Source organism: Drosophila suzukii (assembly GCF_043229965.1).
Source record: "Drosophila suzukii chromosome 2 unlocalized genomic scaffold, CBGP_Dsuzu_IsoJpt1.0 scf_2c, whole genome shotgun sequence".
Classification (NCBI taxonomy): domain Eukaryota; kingdom Metazoa; phylum Arthropoda; class Insecta; order Diptera; family Drosophilidae; genus Drosophila; species Drosophila suzukii.
In genome coordinates, this window is record NW_027255896.1 from 21,474,498 (window position 1) to 21,495,815 (window position 21,318).

General features: G+C 49.0%; 1 protein-coding gene across 1 annotated transcript; it reads left to right on the plus strand.

Annotated features, from left to right (window-relative positions):
• Positions 1–1,628: 1,628 nt before the first annotated feature.
• Positions 1,629–16,702, plus strand: LOC139354340 (serine/arginine repetitive matrix protein 1-like). The gene is made up of 4 exons (XM_070998565.1): positions 1,629–1,820; positions 8,521–8,873; positions 9,018–9,161; positions 16,144–16,702. Exons 1-4 carry the CDS (start codon positions 1,629–1,631, stop codon positions 16,700–16,702), a joined length of 1,248 nt encoding a protein of 415 aa, XP_070854666.1.
• Positions 16,703–21,318: the final 4,616 nt, after the last annotated feature.

The following is a 21,318-nucleotide window of genomic DNA, read 5'->3' on the forward strand; positions in this document are numbered from 1 at the left end:
GGCCAGATGATAGGAAGTTTTCCGAAAGAGCGAGTGTCTTTTTCCCGTCCGTTCACGTACACAGGGATGGACTACGCCGGCCCGTTTGACATAAAAAATTATACCGGAAGAGCTTGTCTCATTACGAAAGGGTATGTGTTGGTTTTCGTTTGTTTTTTTACAAAGGCCATCCATCTAGAGCCTACATCCGACTTAACGACTGATAAGTTTCTTGCCGCTTTCGCTCGTTTCGTCTCTAGAAGAGGGTGTCCTCGCCAAGTCCAGTCCGACAATGGAAAGACTTTCGTCGGCGCCTCCACCGTGCTTTCCCGAGACTTCCTGCAAGCCGTTAAGGAGTCTGTGACCGATGCGTATAGTCATCAGCAGCAGCTCACCTGGCAATTCATTCCTCCTGGGGCACCCCATATGGGAGGCCTATGGGAAGCTGGTTTCAAGAGCTTCAAGACCTTGTTTTACAAGTACGGAAGTACACCTTTGAAGAGCTGTCCACTCTCCTAGCGAGAATCGAAGCTTGTCTGAATTCCAGACCGCTATCTCCCATGTCCGAGGATCCAACTGATCTCTTAGCGTTGACACCAGGGCACTTTCTTGTTGGTGGACCTTTTCTATCCATAGTGGAACCTGAAGTAAAGGACGAATCCAAGTCCATTCTGAACCGGTGGCAGCACTTAAAGTCTCTCCATCAACAATTTCGCACTCGATGGAAGGATGAGTACCTTAAGGAGCTCCACAAGCGCAACAAGTGGCCAGTCCCTACAGAAAATCTGCGTGTTGGCGATCTGGTCGTCATTAAGGATGACTCGGAAGAATAGACTCCGTTTTTCCGGGAGCCGATGACCATGTCCGCGTAGTCGACATTCGTACGACACGCGGCGTTGTCAAACGTCCAGTGACCAAGGTGGTTCTTCTTCCAAGAGAGCCGCCCAAAATTACCTCGTAACGAGCCGCGTTTCTTACACACCTTAGTCCGTAGCCATTATCCACGTCATGTTAATCAGCCCTGTTTGTTTTTTCCTTATCCACACTCTAAACAGGAAAATGGCTCCCCGTCCTCGTAGCGCTCAGGCTTTGGACAGCAGACGTACTAGAGGTACTCAGTCCTACCGATGCCGAGTCTGCCGCGGAATCAATCCTCTTCAGAAGTGTCAGAGGTTTTTAAAGCTGAGCGCAGAGAAGTGGCTGCGGGCAGTTCTTATAAACAAGTACTGCGCGAACTGTCTCGCACACGAGCACTCCACTGGGAGCTGTCGTAGCGGTGACCGGTGCAGAACGTGCAACCGGAACCATCACACGCTGCTGCACATGCACGACCTTGTTTCCCGGAAAAAGTCCGGCTCCAAGCAAAAGCCCGCTTCTCCGCAGCGTTCGAGCCGGCAAGATCCGCCAACTCGCCAAACGCCTGCCCCTCCACCGCGCTCAGCATCCTCGACAACAGCTCCGTCGCTCGCCGCACTTCTCCAGCGTCATAGCGTCAATGTCCTCCCGACTGCTGTGGTGATCGTCGAGACCGGAGAGAAGACGTTCGACACCGCCGCACTCATCGATCCGTGCACCCCGACAAGATCCATCGATGCATCCCTGGCCACCGCGTTTCGTTTGCCGACAACAAACGTGGGCGATGAGAGCATATGCACGGCGACGATTCGTTGGAGGTGGTCCTCAAGATGGAGGCGAACGTGCGCATCCGCACTCCCATCCGTGCGCTACCGCTCGCGGATGAGCGTTTCCCCCGGCCAGCCACTATTTCATTGATCCTGGGCGCGGACGTCTACCCGAAGGTGATACAGCCGGGCTTCCACATAGTCGACGAGGGACTGCCAGTAGCCCAGAAGACGGTGTTCGGGTGGATCCTCTCCGGCGCCTGTACGCAGGCTTGAGGCGTAGGCGACTGGCCGAAGTTCCGTCTCCTTTATTTTTTGCAACGCTAGCGATTGCAAGGGGGGCGGAATGTTCAGGCCCACTGTCCGGCGAATCTGGACTGGCCCCGCTATCCAGTTGCACCGCTCTACCGTTCTCCCGCTCTCCCGCTCTCTCGCGCTCCCGCTCTCCTGCGCTGTTCCTAGCTTCCTCCATGAAGTCTCCGCTGCGCTTTGGAGCGCAGAGCGGAGCTTAGACTTAGTTAGTTCGATTCTGGAGTTCAACTGAAATAAACCGCGGTCGTACCTTCGCCCACTTTCCAAGTTAACTTTTGTGCGTACATTCTTTTCGATCAAGGGGCAAATACGCGTTTCGAGTGGTTTCTCCGCTACAGCTTTCGCCACACCAGCAGCAAACCGCACCAGCAGCAAAACCGGCGAAAATTACATACATGCAAATATCTACATACATATAAATATCTACATCTATACAAATATCTACATATATACAAATATCTACATACATACAAATATCTACATCCATACAAATATCTAAATACATACAAATATCTACATATATACACATATCTACATACAGTCACATATAATTTTTAACTCCACCATCCCGTTCCGACTAATTAAAGTTTTCCGTCGGCCATCCGGTCAAAAATAATAAAAATAAAATTACACCAACCGACGTGAAAATTTTTTGGTCATTGTGTTTTATTTACCATCAAACTTTTTAGTATTTCTTGCGGTATTTGGTATTTACTCCGTAAAATTTATTTTATTTAAGCGAGAAAAATACCAGCACTCCACTGCATGCATAGCATCCTCCGTCCACCAATTTTTTGGTATATTTTTAGTATTTTTCACTCGGAATATTAAATCAAATTAAAGCAATACTCCAATATAAAATAATCAACCGATCGCATCCTCCGGCCAACAAATTTTGGTATTTTTTTAAATAAAGGCGAAAATATTACAATTACTCCACCGGGGACTATATATATACACATAGTTGGATTTTTTTTTACCCCCTCAATTTATCCAAACGCAAAAAAATACCAGCAAAAATATACCAAACTTGATCCCAACCATAATACATATACCAAAATATACATATATATATTAAATATTACAGTATTACTTCTCAACGGGTGATATTCGAACTCCTTACTCACCGTTCCTAATCCGTATCATTGGGTTTAGTTCCGCAAAGTAACCAGGTCGGTACTTGCTTCCAATTTCTATTTCTCCGATCCACTACTTTTTCTTGTCGACACCTCGTTCCACTGTTCAACAAGTGGGCCAGGTTTCCTATTTATCCGACCAAAAAAAAGGTCATTTCTTTTAAATGTCCGTTGGAAGTGATAACAACAAGTTGTCTATTCCACCTGCCGTAGTCCCAGGCATATCCGTAGATCGGCCCACACCCGAACTAACCGACAAGACCTCGTCGCCCCGAAAAAGGGTCACCCGTGAAAACGTCAAAATGGCACTAACACCTTCCCAAATCGCTCTAAGCAAATTTACTGAGTTCTCAGATCGGCTGAGTGAGTTTGAATCCAGAGCAAACACTCCTTCGCCGATCCCTCCTACTCTGTCCATGCTGAACATCCGCCGCGAAGAAATACGCGCGTTATGGGATCGCATCAAGGCAGAATACGATGAATGCACCGGGTGCATAGCAGAAGCCGGAGACAGTGCAGCTGATAGTGTGCCAGTTCTCAAGGCTAAATACGGCTACTGCTATTCCGTTTACGAGAGATGTGGGGCTCAGATCGCGGATATGATAGCCCAGGCTCCCCAAGTTCAAGCTGTTCCTACCCAGACTTACATTCCCTCTGGATGTCGGCTGCCTCCGTGCGATACCGAGGTTTTCACCGGAGATTATCTGCGGTGGCCGACCTTTAGGGCATTTATATAAACAATTCAAGGCTGACGCCAGTCGAAAAATTGTTTCACCTAAATGCCAAAACAAGCGGCGATGCACACACGCCGCTCAGCTTGGGCTAACCTAACTGAGCGTTTCGAAATCAAGCGGTTGTTAGTAAATAGCCAATTGAAAATTCAATGTGCCATGTGTCTAGGAGCCATAGACGACGTACGGCCGTCAGGCTCGAGTCAATCTCTGCCAAAAACATCCGCCCCCACAGCAGTGCCTTGAAGAATAATTTCTTACGAGACAAGGGTAGCACCCAAGCCAAAAGGATGTGACCTTTGTAAGAAGGAAAACCATCCTGTCCGCACATGTGCACGGTTCCTCCAGTTGACGGTCGACGAGCGTTCGGCATACATAAAGAGGAAGCAGCTGTGTCTAAACTGCTTCGCACGAGGTCATCAGCTGCGTGATTGTGAAAGCACTCATAGTTGCTTTACGTGCCGCGGCCGCCATCACACCTTACTACACAGAGGCAACTCCTCCCAATCGCCTTCGAATCCCGCCCCAAGACCCAGATCAAGACCAAGTACACCAGTTGCCACCGCTTCCCGGTCCACGGACTCTACAGTCCAAAATTACTTCGCGACGGGGTATAGATACGTCTTGCTGGGCACCGCCATAATTGACATATGTCACCTGGGGTCGAATTTTAAAGCTCGTGCCTTGATAGATTCAGGATCAGAGGCAACCTTTATTTCTGAGCGGCTGTTCAAACTAATTAAGTTGCCTCACCAGGTAATCCGAGCCCAAGTATCAGGCTTAAACCAGACAGTATCCGCTGAATCCAAAAAGCTCTGTCAGTTTACCATCCGTTCTCCGACCAGGCCTGGCTTGCAAATAAACACGACGGCCTATGTTCTTCCTCAATTAGCTGGAAACCTTCCATCTTGTCCGATTCCGCAACAGTTTCTACGGGATCTTCCCGAACTGTCACTAGCGGATTCAAAGTTCTACGAGAGCGCACAGATAGATATTCTGGTCGGGGCCGACATACTGCCATCAATTCTCCTAAGCGGCACCCGGCCGAACATTTGTGGCTCTCTCCTCGGTCAAGAAACCATTTTCGGGTGGATTCTAACAGGTCCCGTTCCTGCTCCAAGGGAAAATCAGATTTCCGTTTTTTCCACACGAATCTCCCACACAGTTGACACGTCCCTGGATAGGCTTCTCGCCAAATTTTGGGAGGTGGAGGATCTGCCAGTAAAAGTGACAAAATCTTCGGATTTGACATGTGAGGAAAATTTTCTCCGAACGACTACGAGAGACGATAACGGCAGGTATGTCGTAAGTCTTCCGTTTCGTGATCCTCAGAACGTAAAATCCGCCCTCGGTCACTCCAGATCCTCCGCGTTGTCGCAGTTCCTAAGAACCGAGCAACGCCTAAAGAGGGACTGTCAGCTGAAAGCCAAATACGACTCCGTGATTCAAGAATATCTCGACCTCAATCACATGAAAGAAGTCCGTCCTACCCATAATTCTGCCAGTTATTACCTTCCGCATCATGCCGTGCTCAAGCCGGAAACTACAACCACTAAGTTACGTGTGGTTTTCAATGCCTCCAGCCCTTCAGAGAATGGGGTCAGTTTAAATGATATCCTTCATGCTGGCCCAGTCTTACAGACCGATCTAACTATCCAGATCCTGAAGTGGCGATACTTCCGATACGTCTACAGTGCCGATATCGAGAAAATGTATCGGCAGATATGGGTGATCCGAAGCATTCCCCGTTCCAGCGCATCTTATTCCGCAACAGCGAGGGGCACATTCGAGATTTCGAATTACAGACGGTAACTTTTGGAGTCAATTGCGCGCCATTCCTGGCCATTCGAGTCCTGCAAACGCTGACAACTGACGTGCAGCTCAGCCATCCAAGAGCGAGCAACGTCATTCGAAATCATATGTATGTATATGATGTCCTTTCGGGAGCTGACTCCGCCGAGGACGCTAAGTTCATTGTTCGCGAGCTACAAAGTGATGTAGATTCCGCGGGGTTTCCATTGAGGAAATGGACCTCCAACAACAAAGAAATATTAGCTCATATCCAAAGCGATCATCTTCTGACAACCGACTTCCTCGAGATCGACACTGAGAGCACAGCCAAAACTCTCGGCGTACGATGGAAGGCGACGTCCGATGAGTTCTTTTTCGTCCCACCAGATTTAGCAACGGAAATCTCCCACACGATACGCCAAGTCCTTTCCCAAATTGCCAAGCTGTTTGATCCAGCAGGCTGGCTCGCTCCATTTGTTGTGTGTGCCAAAATCTTTATGCAAGAGATTTGGCTTCAGGATCTAGGCTGGGACGATAAACTTCCAATTGAGCTGTGCCAAAGGTGGAACAGCTTTCTCCAGAGCTATTCGGTCCTAGACCAGGTCAGAATACCCAGATGGGTTTCCTTCCGTCCAGAGTTCCGCGTAGAGCATCACGGATTCTGTGACGCCTCGCAAAAGGCATACGGTGCTGCGATCTATGTGCGCGTAGAAGTGGGCCATAAGACGATGGTGCACTTGCTCACGGCCAAGACGCGTGTGGCGCCAGTCAAAACGGTGTCCCTTCCCTGGCTGGAGTTATGTGGGGCTCTCCTTTTGCCCGAGATGTCCGAAGCCATTTTTCCTAATATGCCGAGGCTGACCTCAAAATTCCATTGTTGGACCGATTCCACGATTGTGCTAGCATGGTTAGCCAAACCAGCGTGCCATTGGACTACGTTCGTTGCCAACAGGGTGACGAAGATCACCGAGTCCACTGAGGCGGCCAATTGGTCGCACGTTCAATCCGAACATAATCCAGCTGATTTGGCTAGTCGAGGAGTTCCCCTTCAAGAGCTGGTGGATAACCCGCTTTGGTGGCATGGACCCACTAGGCTGCAACGTCCACGCGATCATTGGCCCAGCCAGGGAACCGACCTGCCGGTGACTGAGATCGAAAAGCGTGCCGTTAAAGTCCATGTGGCGTCTATGCCGTCAGAAGATTTTCTAGATCGCTTTTCCAAGTTAGATAGAGCTTTGCGGGTCCTCGCGTATGTCCATCGATTTGCCCAACGTTGTCGAAGACAATCACCGCCTTCCGGGGTCCGTCTAGAGGCCCAGGACGTTGCCGCCGCGGAAGAACTCATGACAATTTGCACTCAGCGCAGGTATTTTCCTGAAGAATACCGCAGCTTGAGTCAGAAGCGTCCTGTGCCCGCGGCGAGTTCGATTCTCTCCCTGAACCCCTTTCTAGATAAGAAAGGGCTAATCAGGGCATGCGGCCGCGTAACGGCCTCCGACAGTTTGCGGTATGATGAACGACATCCGATAATCCTGCCGTACGAATGTGCACTCTCGCGGCTTCTGGTCAAATTCACGCATCTCATTACATTACATGGTGGCAACCAGTTAGTGGTGCGTCTCACTCGGTCCAGATACTGGGTTCCGAGAATAAAGAACTTGGTGAAGGCATTGGTTAACTGCTGCAAGGTCTGCGTTATCCACAAAAAGAGATTGCTAGTCCAGATGATGGGAAGTTTTCCGAAAGAGCGAGTGTCTTTTTCCCGTCCGTTCACGTACACAGGGATGGACTACGCCGGCCCGTTTGACATAAAAATGTATACCGGAAGAGCTTGTCTCATTTCGAAAGGGTATGTGTTGGTTTTCGTTTGTTTTTTTACAAAGGCCATCCATCTAGAGCCTACATCCGACTTAACGACTGATAAGTTTCTTGCCGCTTTCGCTCGTTTCGTCTCTAGAAGAGGGTGTCCTCGCCAAGTCCAGTCCGACAATGGAAAGACTTTCGTCGGCGCCTCCACCGTGCTTTCCCGAGACTTCCTGCAAGCCGTTAAGGAGTCTGTGACCGATGCGTATAGTCATCAGCAGCAGCTCACCTGGCAATTCATTCCTCCTGGGGCACCCCATATGGGAGGCCTATGGGAAGCTGGTGTCAAGAGCTTCAAGACCTTGTTTTACAAGTACGGAAGTACACCTTTGAAGAGCTGTCCACTCTCCTAGCGAGAATCGAAGCTTGTCTCAATTCCAGACCGCTATCTTTCATGTCCGAGGATCCAACTGATCTCTTAGCGTTGACACCAGGGCACTTTCTTGTTGGTAGACCTTTTCTATCCATAGTGGAACCTGAAGTAAAGGGCGAATCCAAGTCCATTCTGAACCGGTGGCAGCACTTAAAGTCTCTCCATCAACAATTCCGCACTCGATGGAAGGATGAGTACCTTAAGGAGCTCCACAAGCGCAACAAGTGGCAAGTCCCTACAGAAAATCTGCGTGTTGGCGATCTGGTCGTCATTAAGGATGACTCGGAAGAATAGACTCCGTTTTTCCGGGAGCCGATGACAATGTCCGCGTAGTCGACATTCGTACGACACGCGGCATTGTCAAACGTCCAGTGACCAAGGTGGTTCTTCTTCCAAGAGAGCCGCCCAAAATTACCTCGTAACGAGCCGCGTTTCTTACACACCTTAGTCCGTAGCCATTATCCACGTCATTGTTAATCAGCCCTGTTTGTTTTTTCCTTATCCACACTCTAAACAGGAAAATGGCTCCCCGTCCTCGTAGCGCTCAGGCTTTGGACAGCAGACGTACTAGAGGTACTCAGTCCTACCGATGCCGAGTCTGCCGCGGAATCAATCCTCTTCGGAAGTGTCAGAGGTTCCTAAAGCTGAGCGCAGAGAAGCGGCTGCGGGCAGTTCTCATTAACAAGTACTGCGCGAACTGTCTCGCACACGAGCACTCCACGGGGAGCTGTCAGAGCGGTGACCGGTGCAGAACGTGCAACCGGAACCATCACACGCTGCTGCACATGCACGACCTTGTTTCCCGGAAAAAGTCCGGTTCCAAACAAAGGTCCCGCTCCAAGCAACAGCCCGCTTCTCCGCAGCGTTCGCGCCGGCAAGATCCGCCAACTCGCCAAACGCCTGCCCCTCCACCGCGCTCAGCATCCTCGACACCAGCTCCGTCGCTCGCCGCAGTTCTCCAGCGTCATAGCGTCAATGTCCGCCCGACTGCTGTGGCAGTCGGCACCGCCGCACTCATCGATCCGTGCACCCCGACAAGCTCCATCGATGCATCCCTGGCCGCCGCGTTTCGTTTGCCGACAACAAACGTGGGCGATGAGAGCATATGCACGGCGACGATTCGTTCGAAGGTCGACGAGGCCATCAAGCTGGAGGTGGTCCTCAAGATCGAGCCGAACGTGCGCATCCGCACCCCCATCCGTGCGCTCAGTGAGAGCGTCGTCCAGAAATTTCAGGAGCTACCGCTCGCGGATGGCCGGCCAGCCACTGTTTCATTGATCCTGGGCGCGGACGTCTACCCGGGCTTCCACATGGTCGACGAGGGACTGCCAGAAGCCCAGAAGACGGTGTTCGGGTGGATCGTCTCCGGCGCCTGTACGCAGGCTTGAGTTCCGTCTCCTTTATTTTTTGCAACGCTAGCGATTGCAAGGGGGGCGGAATCTGGACTGGCCCCGCTATCCAGTTGCTCCGCTCTACCGTTCTCCCGCTCTCCCGCTCTCTCGCGCTCCCGCTCTCTTGCGCTGTTCCTAGCTTCCTCCATGAAGTCTCCGCTGCGCTTTGGAGCGCAGAGCGGAGCTTAGACTTAGTTAGTTCGATTCTAGAGTTCAACTGAAATAAACCGCGGCCGTACCTTCGCCCACTTTCCAAGTTAACTTTTGTGCGTACATTCTTTTCGATCAAGGGGCAAATACGCGTTTCGAGTGGTTTCTCCCCTACAGCTTCCGCCACACCAGCAGCAACCCGCACCAGCAGCAAACCGCCGAAGCCCAGCGCAGCAGCCCGCCGACGCCGCCAGTTTCCCGCCGTCGCCTCCCACGCCATTCCATCAGCGCCACCACGGTACCCCGCTACCCCCCGGCGTACATTTTGGTCCTTCGAGCCGGATAAGATAAGTAAAGCTTTTCGTCTTATTAATTGCCGGTCTGCAGTCAGCCACTCGAAAATATAGTTCGTTTGACTTTCTGTACGATTTGTCCAAAATCCTAGTCCGATTAAATCCGACAACGGCAATTAATAAATTACTTCGCCATTTTTTCTTCGATTTTCCTTTTGCTACGTCCGGCCATATTGCCAATTTTTTTCGGACTCCTTTTTTTAATTGCATTTGGCCGCTCATCTACACTTACATACACATATACAAAATTGAGAAAAAATTCCAAGCTTATAAAAAATATTGTGCAAATATAAGCCAAGCATACAGTGAGAATTATTAAATTTCTAGTGTTCCGCCAATTCAGGCCCCCAAAACTTTTCAAGATTTTTCTCTCTGTATATCCGCAGCCGCTAAAATACTTGCACATATTTTTTCGTTTTTCCAAATACAGTCCACACACAATAAATCGAAAACTTCCACAACAACACATACCCAGCCGGCAATAATTATTTGATAAATTTAAAACCGGCGAAAATTACATACATGCAAATATATACATACATGCAAATATCTACATACATATAAATATCTACATCTATACAAATATCTACATATATACAAATATCTACATACATACAAATATCTACATCCATACAAATATCTAAATACATACAAATATCTACATATATACACATATCTACATACAGTCACATATAATTTTTAACTCCACCATCCCGTTCCGACTAATTAAAGTTTTCCGTCGGCCATCCGGTCAAAAATAATAAAAATAAAATTACACCAACCGACGTGAAAATTTTCTGGTCATTGTGTTTTATTTACCATCAAACTTTTTAGTATTTCTTGCGGTATTTGGTATTTACTCCGTAAAATTTATTTTATTTAAGCGAGAAAAATACCAGCACTCCACTGCATGCATAGCATCCTCCGTCCACCAATTTTTTGGTATATTTTTAGTATTTTTCCCTCGGAATATTAAATCAAATTAAAGCAATACTCCAATATAAAATAATCAACCGATCGCATCCTCCGGCCAACAAATTTTGGTATTTTTTTCTTCATTCAGAAGTTTAAATAAAGGCGAAAATATTACAATTACTCCACCGGGGACTATATATATACACATAGTTGGTATTTTTCCCCCTCAATTAATCCAAACGCAAAAAAATACCAGCAAAAATATACCAAACTTGATCCCAAACTTAATACATATACCAAAATATACTTATATATATTAAATATTACAGTATTACTTCTCAACGGGTGATATTCGAACTCCTTACTCACCGTTCCTAATCGGTATCATTGGGTTTAATTTCGCAAAGTAACCAGGTCGGTACTTGCTTCCAATTTCTATTTCTCCGATCCACTACTTTTTCTTGTCGACACCTCGTTCCACTGTTCAACAAGTGGGCCAGATTTCCTATTTATCCGACATAAACAAAGGCGAGCAGATTCTGACCCAAAAAAAGGTCATTTCTTTTAAATGTCCGTTGGAAGTGATAACAACAAGTTGTCTATTCCACCTGCCGTAGTCCCAGGCATATCCGTAGATCGGCCCACACCCGAACTAACCGACAAGACCTCGTCGAAAAAGGGTCACCCGTGCAAACGTCAAAATGGCACTAACACCTTCCCAAATCGCTCTAAGCAAATTTACTGAGGTCTCAGATCGGCTGAGTGAGTTTGAATCCAGAGCAAACACTCCTTCGCCGATCCCTCCTACTCTGTCCATGCTGAACATCCGCCGCGAAGAAATACGCGCGTTATGGGATCGCATCAAGGCAGAATACGATGAATGCACCGGGTGCATAGCAGAAGCCGGAGACAGTGCAGCTGATAGTGTGCCAGTTCTCAAGGCTAAATACGGCTACTGCTATTCCGTTTACGAGAGATGTGGGGCTCAGATCGCGGATATGATAACCCAGCCTCCCCAAGTTCAAGCTGTTCCTACCCAGACTTACATTCCCTCTGGATGTCGGCTGCCTCCGTGCGATACCGAGGTTTTCACCGGAGATTATCTGCTGTGGCCGACCTTTAGGGCATTTATATAAACAATCCAAGGCTGACGCCAGTCGAAAAATTGTTTCACCTAAATGCCAAAACAAGCGGCGATGCACACACGCCGCTCAGCTTGGGCTAACCTAACTGAGCGTTTCGAAATCAAGCGGTTGTTAGTAAAAAGCCAATTGAAAATACTTCTTAATGTGCAGTCCGTTAATCAGGAATCTGGGTCAGCTATCCGTGAACTTCAACGTACCATCCAGGGTTGCCTTACGGCTTTAGAAATGTCCGCAATTGAAACCGAAAATTTGGATTGTCTCCTAGTGTACATGTGCTCCTCCAAACTTCCTAAGCTCACGATATCCTTGTGGGAACAGTCCCTGCACAATAAGGCAGAGATTCCGACGTGGCAGGAACTGAACGCCTTTCTTCCATAGACGACGTACGGCCGTCAGGCTCGAGTCAATCTCTGCCAAAAACATCCGCCCCCACAGCAGTGCCTTGAAGAATAATTTCTTACGAGACAAGGGTAGCACCCAAGCCAAAAGGATGTGACCTTTGTAAGAAGGAAAACCATCCTGTCCGCACATGTGCACGGTTCCTCCAGATGACGGTCGACGAGCGTTCGGCATACATAGAGAGGAAGCAGCTGTGTCTAAACTGCTTCGCACGAGGTCATCATCTGCGTGATTGTGAAAGCACTCATAGTTGCTTTACGTGCCGCGGCCGCCATCACACCTTACTACACAGAGGCAACTCCTCCCAATCGCCTTCGAATCCCGCCCCAAGACCCAGATCAAGACCAAGTACACCAGTTGCCACCGCTTCCCGGTCCACGGACTCTACAGTCCAAAATTACTTCGCGACGGGGTATAGATCCGTCTTGCTGGGCACCGCCATAACTGACATATGTAACCTGGGGTCGAATTTTAAAGCTCGTGCCTTGATAGATTCAGGATCAGAGGCAACCTTTATTTCTGAGCGGCTGTTCAAACTAATTAAGTTGCCTCACCAGGTAATCCGAGCCCAAGTATCAGGCTTAAACCAGACAGTATCCGCTGAATCCAAAAAGCTCTGTCAGTTTACCATCCGTTCTCCGACCAGGCCTGGCTTGCAAATAAACACGACGGCCTATGTTCTTCCTCAATTAGCTGGAAACCTTCCATCTTGTCTGATTCCGCAACAGTTTCTACGGGATCTTCCCGAACTGTCACTAGCGGATCCAAAGTTCTACGAGAGCGCACAGATAGATATTCTGGTCGGGGCCGACATACTGCCATCCATTCTCCTAAGCGGCAACCAGCCGAACATTTGTGGCTCTCTCCTCGGTCAAGAAACCATTTTCGGGTGGATTGTAACAGGTCCCGTTCCTGCTCCAAGGGAAAATCAGATTTCCGTTTTTTCCACACGAATCTCCCACACAGTTGACGCGTCCCTGGATAGGCTTCTCACCAAATTTTGGGAGGTGGAGGATCTGCCAGTAAAAGTGACAAAATCTTCGGATTTGACATGTGAGGAAAATTTTCTCCGAACGACTACGAGAGACGATAACGGCAGGTATGTCGTAAGTCTTCCGTTTCGTGATCCTCAGAACGTAAAATCCGCCCTCGGTCACTCCAGATCCTCCGCGTTGTCGCAGTTCCTAAGAACCGAGCAACGCCTAAAGAGGGACTGTCAGCTGAAAGCCAAATACGACTCCGTGATTCAAGAATATCTCGACCTCAATCACATGAAAGAAGTCCGTCCTACCCATAATTCTGCCAGTTATTACCTTCCGCATCATGCCGTGCTCAAGCCGGAAACTACAACCACTAAGTTACGTGTGGTTTTCAATGCCTCCAGCCCTTCAGAGAATGGGGTCAGTTTAAATGATATCCTTCATGCTGGCCCAGTCTTACAGACCGATCTAACTATCCAGATCCTGAAGTGGCGATACTTCCGATACGTCTACAGTGCCGATATCGAGAAAATGTATCGGCAGATATGGGTGATCCGAAGCATTCCCCGTTCCAGCGCATCTTATTCCGCAACAGCGAGGGGCACATTCGAGATTTCGAATTACAGACGGTAACTTTTGGAGTCAATTGCGCGCCATTCCTGGCCATTCGAGTCCTGCAAACGCTGACAACTGACGTGCAGCTCAGCCATCCAAGAGCGAGCAACGTCATTCGAAATCATATGTATGTATATGATGTCCTTTCGGGAGCTGACTCCGCCGAGGACGCTAAGTTCATTGTTCGCGAGCTACAAAGTGATGTAGATTCCGCGGGGTTTCCATTGAGGAAATGGACCTCCAACAACAAAGAAATATTAGCTCATATCCAAAGCGATCATCTTCTGACAACCGACTTCCTCGAGATCGACACTGAGAGCACAGCCAAAACTCTCGGCGTACGATGGAAGGCGACGTCCGATGAGTTCTTTTTCGTCCCACCAGATTTAGCAACGGAAATCTCCCACACGATACGCCAAGTCCTTTCCCAAATTGCCAAGCTGTTTGATCCAGCAGGCTGGCTCGCTCCATTTGTTGTGTGTGCCAAAATCTTTATGCAAGAGATTTGGCTTCAGGATCTAGGCTGGGACGATAAACTTCCAATTGAGCTGTGCCAAAGGTGGAACAGCTTTCTCCAGAGCTATTCGGTCCTAGACCAGGTCAGAATACCCAGATGGGTTTCCTTCCGTCCAGAGTTCCGCGTAGAGCATCACGGATTCTGTGACGCCTCGCAAAAGGCATACGGTGCTGCGATCTATGTGCGCGTAGAAGTGGGCCATAAGACGATGGTGCACTTGCTCACGGCCAAGACGCGTGTGGCGCCAGTCAAAACGGTGTCCCTTCCCTGGCTGGAGTTATGTGGGGCTCTCCTTTTGCCCGAGATGTCCGAAGCCATTCTTCCTAATATGCCGAGGCTGACCTCAAAATTCCATTGTTAGACCGATTCCACGATTGTGCTAGCATGGTTAGCCAAACCAGCGTGCCATTGGACTACGTTCGTTGCCAACAGGGTGACGAAGATCACCGAGTCCACTGAGGCGGCCAATTGGTCGCACGTTCAATCCGAACATAATCCAGCTGATTTGGCTAGTCGAGGAGTTCCCCTTCAAGAGCTGGTGGATAACCCGCTTTGGTGGCATGGACCCACTTGGCTGCAACGTCCACGCGATCATTGGCCCAGCCAGGGAACCGACCTGCCGGTGACTGAGATCGAAAAGCGTGCCGTTAAAGTCCATGTGGCGTCTATGCCGTCAGAAGATTTCCTAGATCGCTTTTCCAAGTTAGATAGAGCTTTGCGGGTCCTCGCGTATGTCCATCGGTTTGTCCAACGATGTCGAAGACAATCACCGCCTTCCGGGGTCCGTCTAGAGGCCCAGGACGTTGCCGCCGCGGAAGAACTCATGACAATTTGCACTCAGCGCAGGTATTTTCCTGAAGAATACCGCTGCTTGAGTCAGAAGCGTCCTGTGCCCGCGGCGAGTTCGATTCTCTCCCTGAACCCCTTTCTAGATAAGAAAGGGCTAATCAGGGCATGCGGCATACGAAAGGGTATGTGTTGGTTTTCGTTTGTTTTTTTATAAAGGCCATCCATCTAGAGCCTACATCCGACTTAACGACTGAAAAGTTTCTTGCCGCTTTCGCTCGTTTCGTCTCTAGAAGAGGGGTCCTCGCCAAGTCCAGTCCGACAATGGAAAGACTTTCGTCGGCGCCTCCACCGTGCTTTCCCGAGACTTCCTGCAAGCCGTTAAGGAGTCTGTGACCGATGCGTATAGTCATCAGCAGCTCACCTGGCAATTCACTCCTCCTGGGGCACCCCATATGGGAGGCCTATGGGAAGCTGGTGTCAAGAGCTTCAAGACCTTGTTTTACAAGTACGGAAGTACACCTTTGAAGAGCTGTCCACTCTCCTAGCGAGAATCGAAGCTTGTCTGAATTCCAGACCGCTATCTTTCATGTCCGAGGATCCAACTGATCTCTTAGCGTTGACACCAGGGCACTTTCTTGTTGGTGGACCTTTTCTATCCATAGTGGAACCTGAAGTAAAGGGCGAATCCAAGTCCATTCTGAACCGGTGGCAGCACTTAAAGTCTCTCCATCAACAATTCCGCACTCGATGGAAGGATGAGTACCTTAAGGAGCTCCACAAGCGCAACAAGTGGCAAGTCCCTACTGAAAATCTGCGTGTTGGCGATCTGGTCGTCATTAAGGATGACTCGGAAGAAAAGACTCCGTTTTTCCGGGAGCCGATGACAATGTCCGCGTAGTCGACATTCGTACGACACGCGGCATTGTCAAACGTCCAGTGACCAAGGTGGTTCTTCTTCCAAGAGAGCCGCCCAAAATTACCTCGTAACGAGCCGCGTTTCTTACACACCTTAGTCCGTAGCCATTATCCACGTCATTGTTAATCAGCCCTGTTTGTTTTTTCCTTATCCACACTCTAAACAGGAAAATGGCTCCCCGTCCTCGTAGCGCTCAGGCTTTGGACAGCAGACGTACTAGAGGTACTCAGTCCTACCGATGCCGAGTCTGCCGCGGAATCAATCCTCTTCGGAAGTGTCAGAGGTTCCTAAAGCTGAGCGCAGAGAAGCGGCTGCGGGCAGTTCTCATTAACAAGTGCTGCGCGAACTGTCTCGCACACGAGCACTCCACTGGGAGCTGTCGGAGCGGTGACCGGTGCAGAACGTGCAACCGGAACCATCACACGCTGCTGCACATGCACGACCTTGTTTCCCGGAAAAAGTCCGGTTCCAAACAAAAGTCCCGCTCCAAGCAACAGCCCGCTTCTCCGCAGCGTTCGCGCCGGCAAGATCCGCCAACTCGCCAAACGCCTGCCCCTCCACCGCGCTCAGCATCCTCGACACCAGCTCCGTCGCTCGCCGCACTTCTCCAGCGTCATAGCGTCAATGTCCTCCCGACTGCTGTGGCATCCGTGCGCCCCGACAAGCTCCATCGATGCATCCCTGGCCGCCGCGTTTCGTTTGCCGACAAAAAACGTGGGCGATGAGAGCATATGCACGGCGACGATTCGTTCGAAGGTCGACGAGGCCATCAAGCTGGAGGTGGTCCTCAAGATCGAGCCGAACGTGCGCATCCGCACCCCCATCCGTGCGCTCAGTGAGAGCGTCGTCCAGAAATTTCAGGAGCTACTGCTCGCGGATGAGCGTTTCCACCGGCCAGCCACTGTTTCATTGATCCTGGGCTCGGACGTCTACCCGAAGGTGATACAGGCGGGCTTCCACATGGTCGACGAGGGACTCCCAGTAGCCCAGAAGACGGTGTTCGGGTGGATCGTCTCCGGCGCCTGTACGCAGGCTTGAGGCGTAGGCGACTGGCCGAAGTTCCGTCTCCTTTATTTTTTGCAACGCTAGCGATTGCAAGGGGGGCGGAATGTTCAGGCCCACTGTCCGGCGAATCTGGACTGGCCCCGCTATCGAGCTGCACCGCTCTACCGCTCTCCCGCCCTCCCGCTCTCTCGCGCTCCCGCTCTTCGGCGCTGTTCCTAGTTCCCTCCTTGAAGTTTCCGCAGCGCTTTGGAGCGCAGAGCGGAGCTTAGACTAAATTAGTTCGATTTTGGAGTTCAACTGAAATAAACCGCGGTCGCATCTCCGCCTACTTTCAAAGTTCACTTTTTCTCGAGTTCTTCTTTTCGATTAAGGGGCAATACGCGTTCGAGTAATTTCTCCCCTACAGCTTCCGCAGCACCAGCAGCAAGCCGCAAACCCCGCTACCCCCCGGCGTACATTTTGTGGTCCTTCGAGCCGGATATAAGACGAGGAATTTTGGTCCATACGAAGCCGGATTTCAAAATCTTTGGACTTTCCTCTCCTGGAGTTTGCTTTGATTTTGTCCCAGCAGGCTTTAAACGCTCCAGATAAGTTCCACTTACTACAATTGCCTGTCATACAGCCAGTTTTTCGAACCCTATTTCGACTAACTTTCTGTATGATATATTGTCTAAATCCAAAAGTGATTAATCCGACGCAACGGCATTTAATATATGTACTTCAATTCAGTTACTTGGGCCCGACAACATTCCAGTTTCCTTTGCCCACAGTTGCACACTTGAAACAATTCCAGTAGATATTTCAGTGCTACTATTCAACTAAAATATTTCTTAAATATATTTTCAATTCCAATTGTGTGTAAAATATAACTCAGCCACAGTAAAAAATTCCCGATCATCACATTTTTTCCTTAAGATTTGCACTCTTTATTTTTTACTGTGTTCCAGCTGCGTGTGTATATTTACATACATATTCTTATACAGTCCACTCCAACTACTTTTCTCGACCTACCAATACGGCTAAACTGTTTCTAAAATTAAAAACAAAGTTACAAATTCCACAAATTTACTCCAGCAAATTGTTTGCAATTTAGTTGTGCAGGTGACAAACAAACGCACCGACATACAAACATAAGCGAAGTCTTTCCAATTCCCGCAACGTTATTCCGCTATTCGCACCCCACATATGTACATACATATGTACAGTGTACATACATACGTATATCGATGTTTTCGCCAGTGCACAGTGGGTCAATAGCTCACAATAAATGTGCCTTCCAAACATACAATATTAAAGTCCGTAATTCTTTACATAAGTCCGACCATCCGATATAATAAATATTTATTGACTCTGCCTATCCGACAGTGTGACCGTATATATTCACAATCTTGATTGGTTCCTAAATTCCAGTTGGATTTAAGCCCGCTTCCTTACTTCTGAATTAAAATTCTAAATTATTTTACGTCATGGCCACATCAGTAAAATCCGCTTTAACCCGATTTATGGCCACAGTTGACTGTCTGATCCACTTTGAAGCCACTGTGAACACTCCAGGTGCTCCTACCCCAACGTTATCCGCCTATAAAATCCGTCGCGATCACCTCAATTCCTTGTGGCAAACGGTAAAGGCAGCATACGACATATGCTCCGACTGCATTATAGCTGCAGGCGAGAGCTCCGCAGACACAAAATCCATACTAAAGTCCAAGTATTACCAAACGTACTCCACTTACGAAATATTTGCCGCGCAGCTGATGGAACAAATCCAAAAGGGCTCCTCCCAAATACCTCAAGCTCCAGTAACTCCGTCCCAAAATTCCACGTCTTACGGCTGTCGGCTCCCTCCTATCGACACAGAGGTTTTCTATGGCGATTATCTTCGCTGGCCGACTTTCCGGGACCTTTTTACGGCCATATACATAGACAATCCGAGTCTAAAACCCGTTGAAAAATTATTTCATTTAAATTCAAAAACAAGTGGCGAAGCTCATTCCATAGTTTCGAGATCCCCACTCACCAATGATGGCTTTCGCTCAGCCTGGAATAACCTAACTGAGCGTTTCGAAAATAAGCGATTGCAGGTGAACAGTCACCTGAAGACACTTTTCAATGTGCAATCCATAGCACAGGAGTCGGGAGAGGCCTTAAAAGAACTTCAACGCACTTTTCAAGGTTGCTTAACTTTTTTAAAATTTTCCGGTTTTAATATTGAGAATTGGGACCCTATCCTGGTTTATATGTGCTCGACAAAACTACCAAAGCTCACTCTATCATTATGGGAGCAATCCATCTAAAATAAAGCCGAAATTCCGACGTGGCTTGAGCTTGATTCCTATTTGACGGAGCGCCATCGAACTCTTGAGGCCGTCGATAGCTTCCGATCTGCCAATTTCCACCACGTCCAGTCCACAAATCGAGTGGCAGAATTTCCAAAAATAAATTCCTTTAACATAAGGAAGAAGAACCACCCCTTGCGTATATGTCCACGCTTCCTACAAATGACGGTAGACGATCGCCTAGCCCATATTCAAAGAAAGCAGTTGTGCTCCAATTTTTTTGCAAGCAGTCATCAATTCCGGGACTGCACAAGCGCTCGCAACTGTCTCACTTGCCAAGATCGGCATCACACATTGCTGCATCGAAACAGCGGTCCTACTACTCCGCCGATTCCATCCGACCCTCCAAGGCCATTATCCGCCTCAGTTCCACACATCATTTCTTCCTATTCAGCGCAAGTTTCCGTACAAAAAGTCCCTCCTAAGAATACTCCATCCGAGTATTGGGTTCCATACCCATCCGTGGATGGCAGACGTACTCGAGGTATTAAATCCAACCAATGCCGAGTCTGCCAAAAGATCCATCCTCTACGGAAATGTTCACGCCAAAAGGGCGTTTAATTTCAGGAGGCAGTGTCGAGCGGCAGTTTTACATCTCTCGCGCTCGCACTGCCGTCCGCTCTCCCTCTCCATCTCTCCCCTAAGTCTCCGCTCGCTCTGGAGCGCTTCAGCTAAGTTAGACTTAAGCAGTTCTTATTTCAAAGTAATCCAATAAACACCTACGCACGTCGCGTAAAAACCCCAAAATACTCCCGTGTTTTTTGTGTACCATTCGATATTGGTGCTTCAACTATTTCCATCGATCAAGCCACCCCGCCCCAACAGAGGTCAACACAGCTGGAATGTGAAATTGTCGGCTAACCGCGAAAAACCAAGATAACCCATAGTTGGATTTACACTAAATGGAGAACTTATCACAAATAACTTATCAAAATTGAAAGTTCACTTGAATTCTGAGTCATATCCATATGATTATCTGAATCTTGATTTTAGTATGAATCAGTATGCTCACCTTGTCACGTAGTTCTCTGGCCGGGGTAAGAACCTCATTCGGGGCCAAGGAACGTGTATTTTGGTGCGCTGGTCGGTGTTGCACAGATCGACAAGAGCCTAAAACACTAAACGAAAAGGTGCGGCGTCAGGCGCGGGTTCGGAGACGCAGGGCTGACTTGAGTCCCCGGCGGATCAGCGCGTGTCTTGTCACGTGCGTGTTGGTTGTGGCGTGCCGGAGGGATGCTCGGACACACGACCACTCTCGGCGAAAAGTCAAAACGGAAGAGGCCGAGCTTAGCAATCAGAGATCGCTCTTCAGTCGCGCTCGCTGAACCAGTTCCCCGCCTTCGGTGGTGATATCGATTGCGGGCCTCACGAGTGCGATAACGCGCTAGGGGGCTTTATCTAGGGTGCGTGTCTTGGCTCAAAATGTAGTATTAATTTTAATTTATTTAGTTTCCTTAGTTCCTATTTAATTCATAACGTTGAACTTCATGTCCGATCTTAAAGCTAATAGGGAAACTATGACTTTGATTACAATAAGCTAAATATGAATGAATAGGATTTGTGCGCCCCTGATTTAGGGCGTTACATCTCCTCCCTACTTCGGGGAAGAAAAGAGATGTTTCCTGCGCCGTTCGGCTTCAGGGTGACCTGGTAGGAACCTTCCTCGGTCGGGATCCTGAAGCGCTGCCGTGAGACGCGGGCTGCAGGGAGTCGCCAGGCTGCAGCCGAGACTTGGCCGTCCGTTGTGTTGCACGTCCACCCAGCCGGAAGCGGATAGCGCTCGCCACCGGGGGCGGAACTGCTTTCGGGGGCTAGGCGACCCTCGTTCGGAGCTGTCTCTTCGGGCTGTGGGTTGGCGACCTCGCCCGAGTCTCACTCGGATGACGACTCCCACCATCGGTTCTCCATTTCCGGTAGGGTTTCTTCCAACAGGAGGTTGAGTGTCGTGGGCGACATCCCCATGGAGGTGTCCGATAAGCTGGATGTTGGTGTTATTTGGG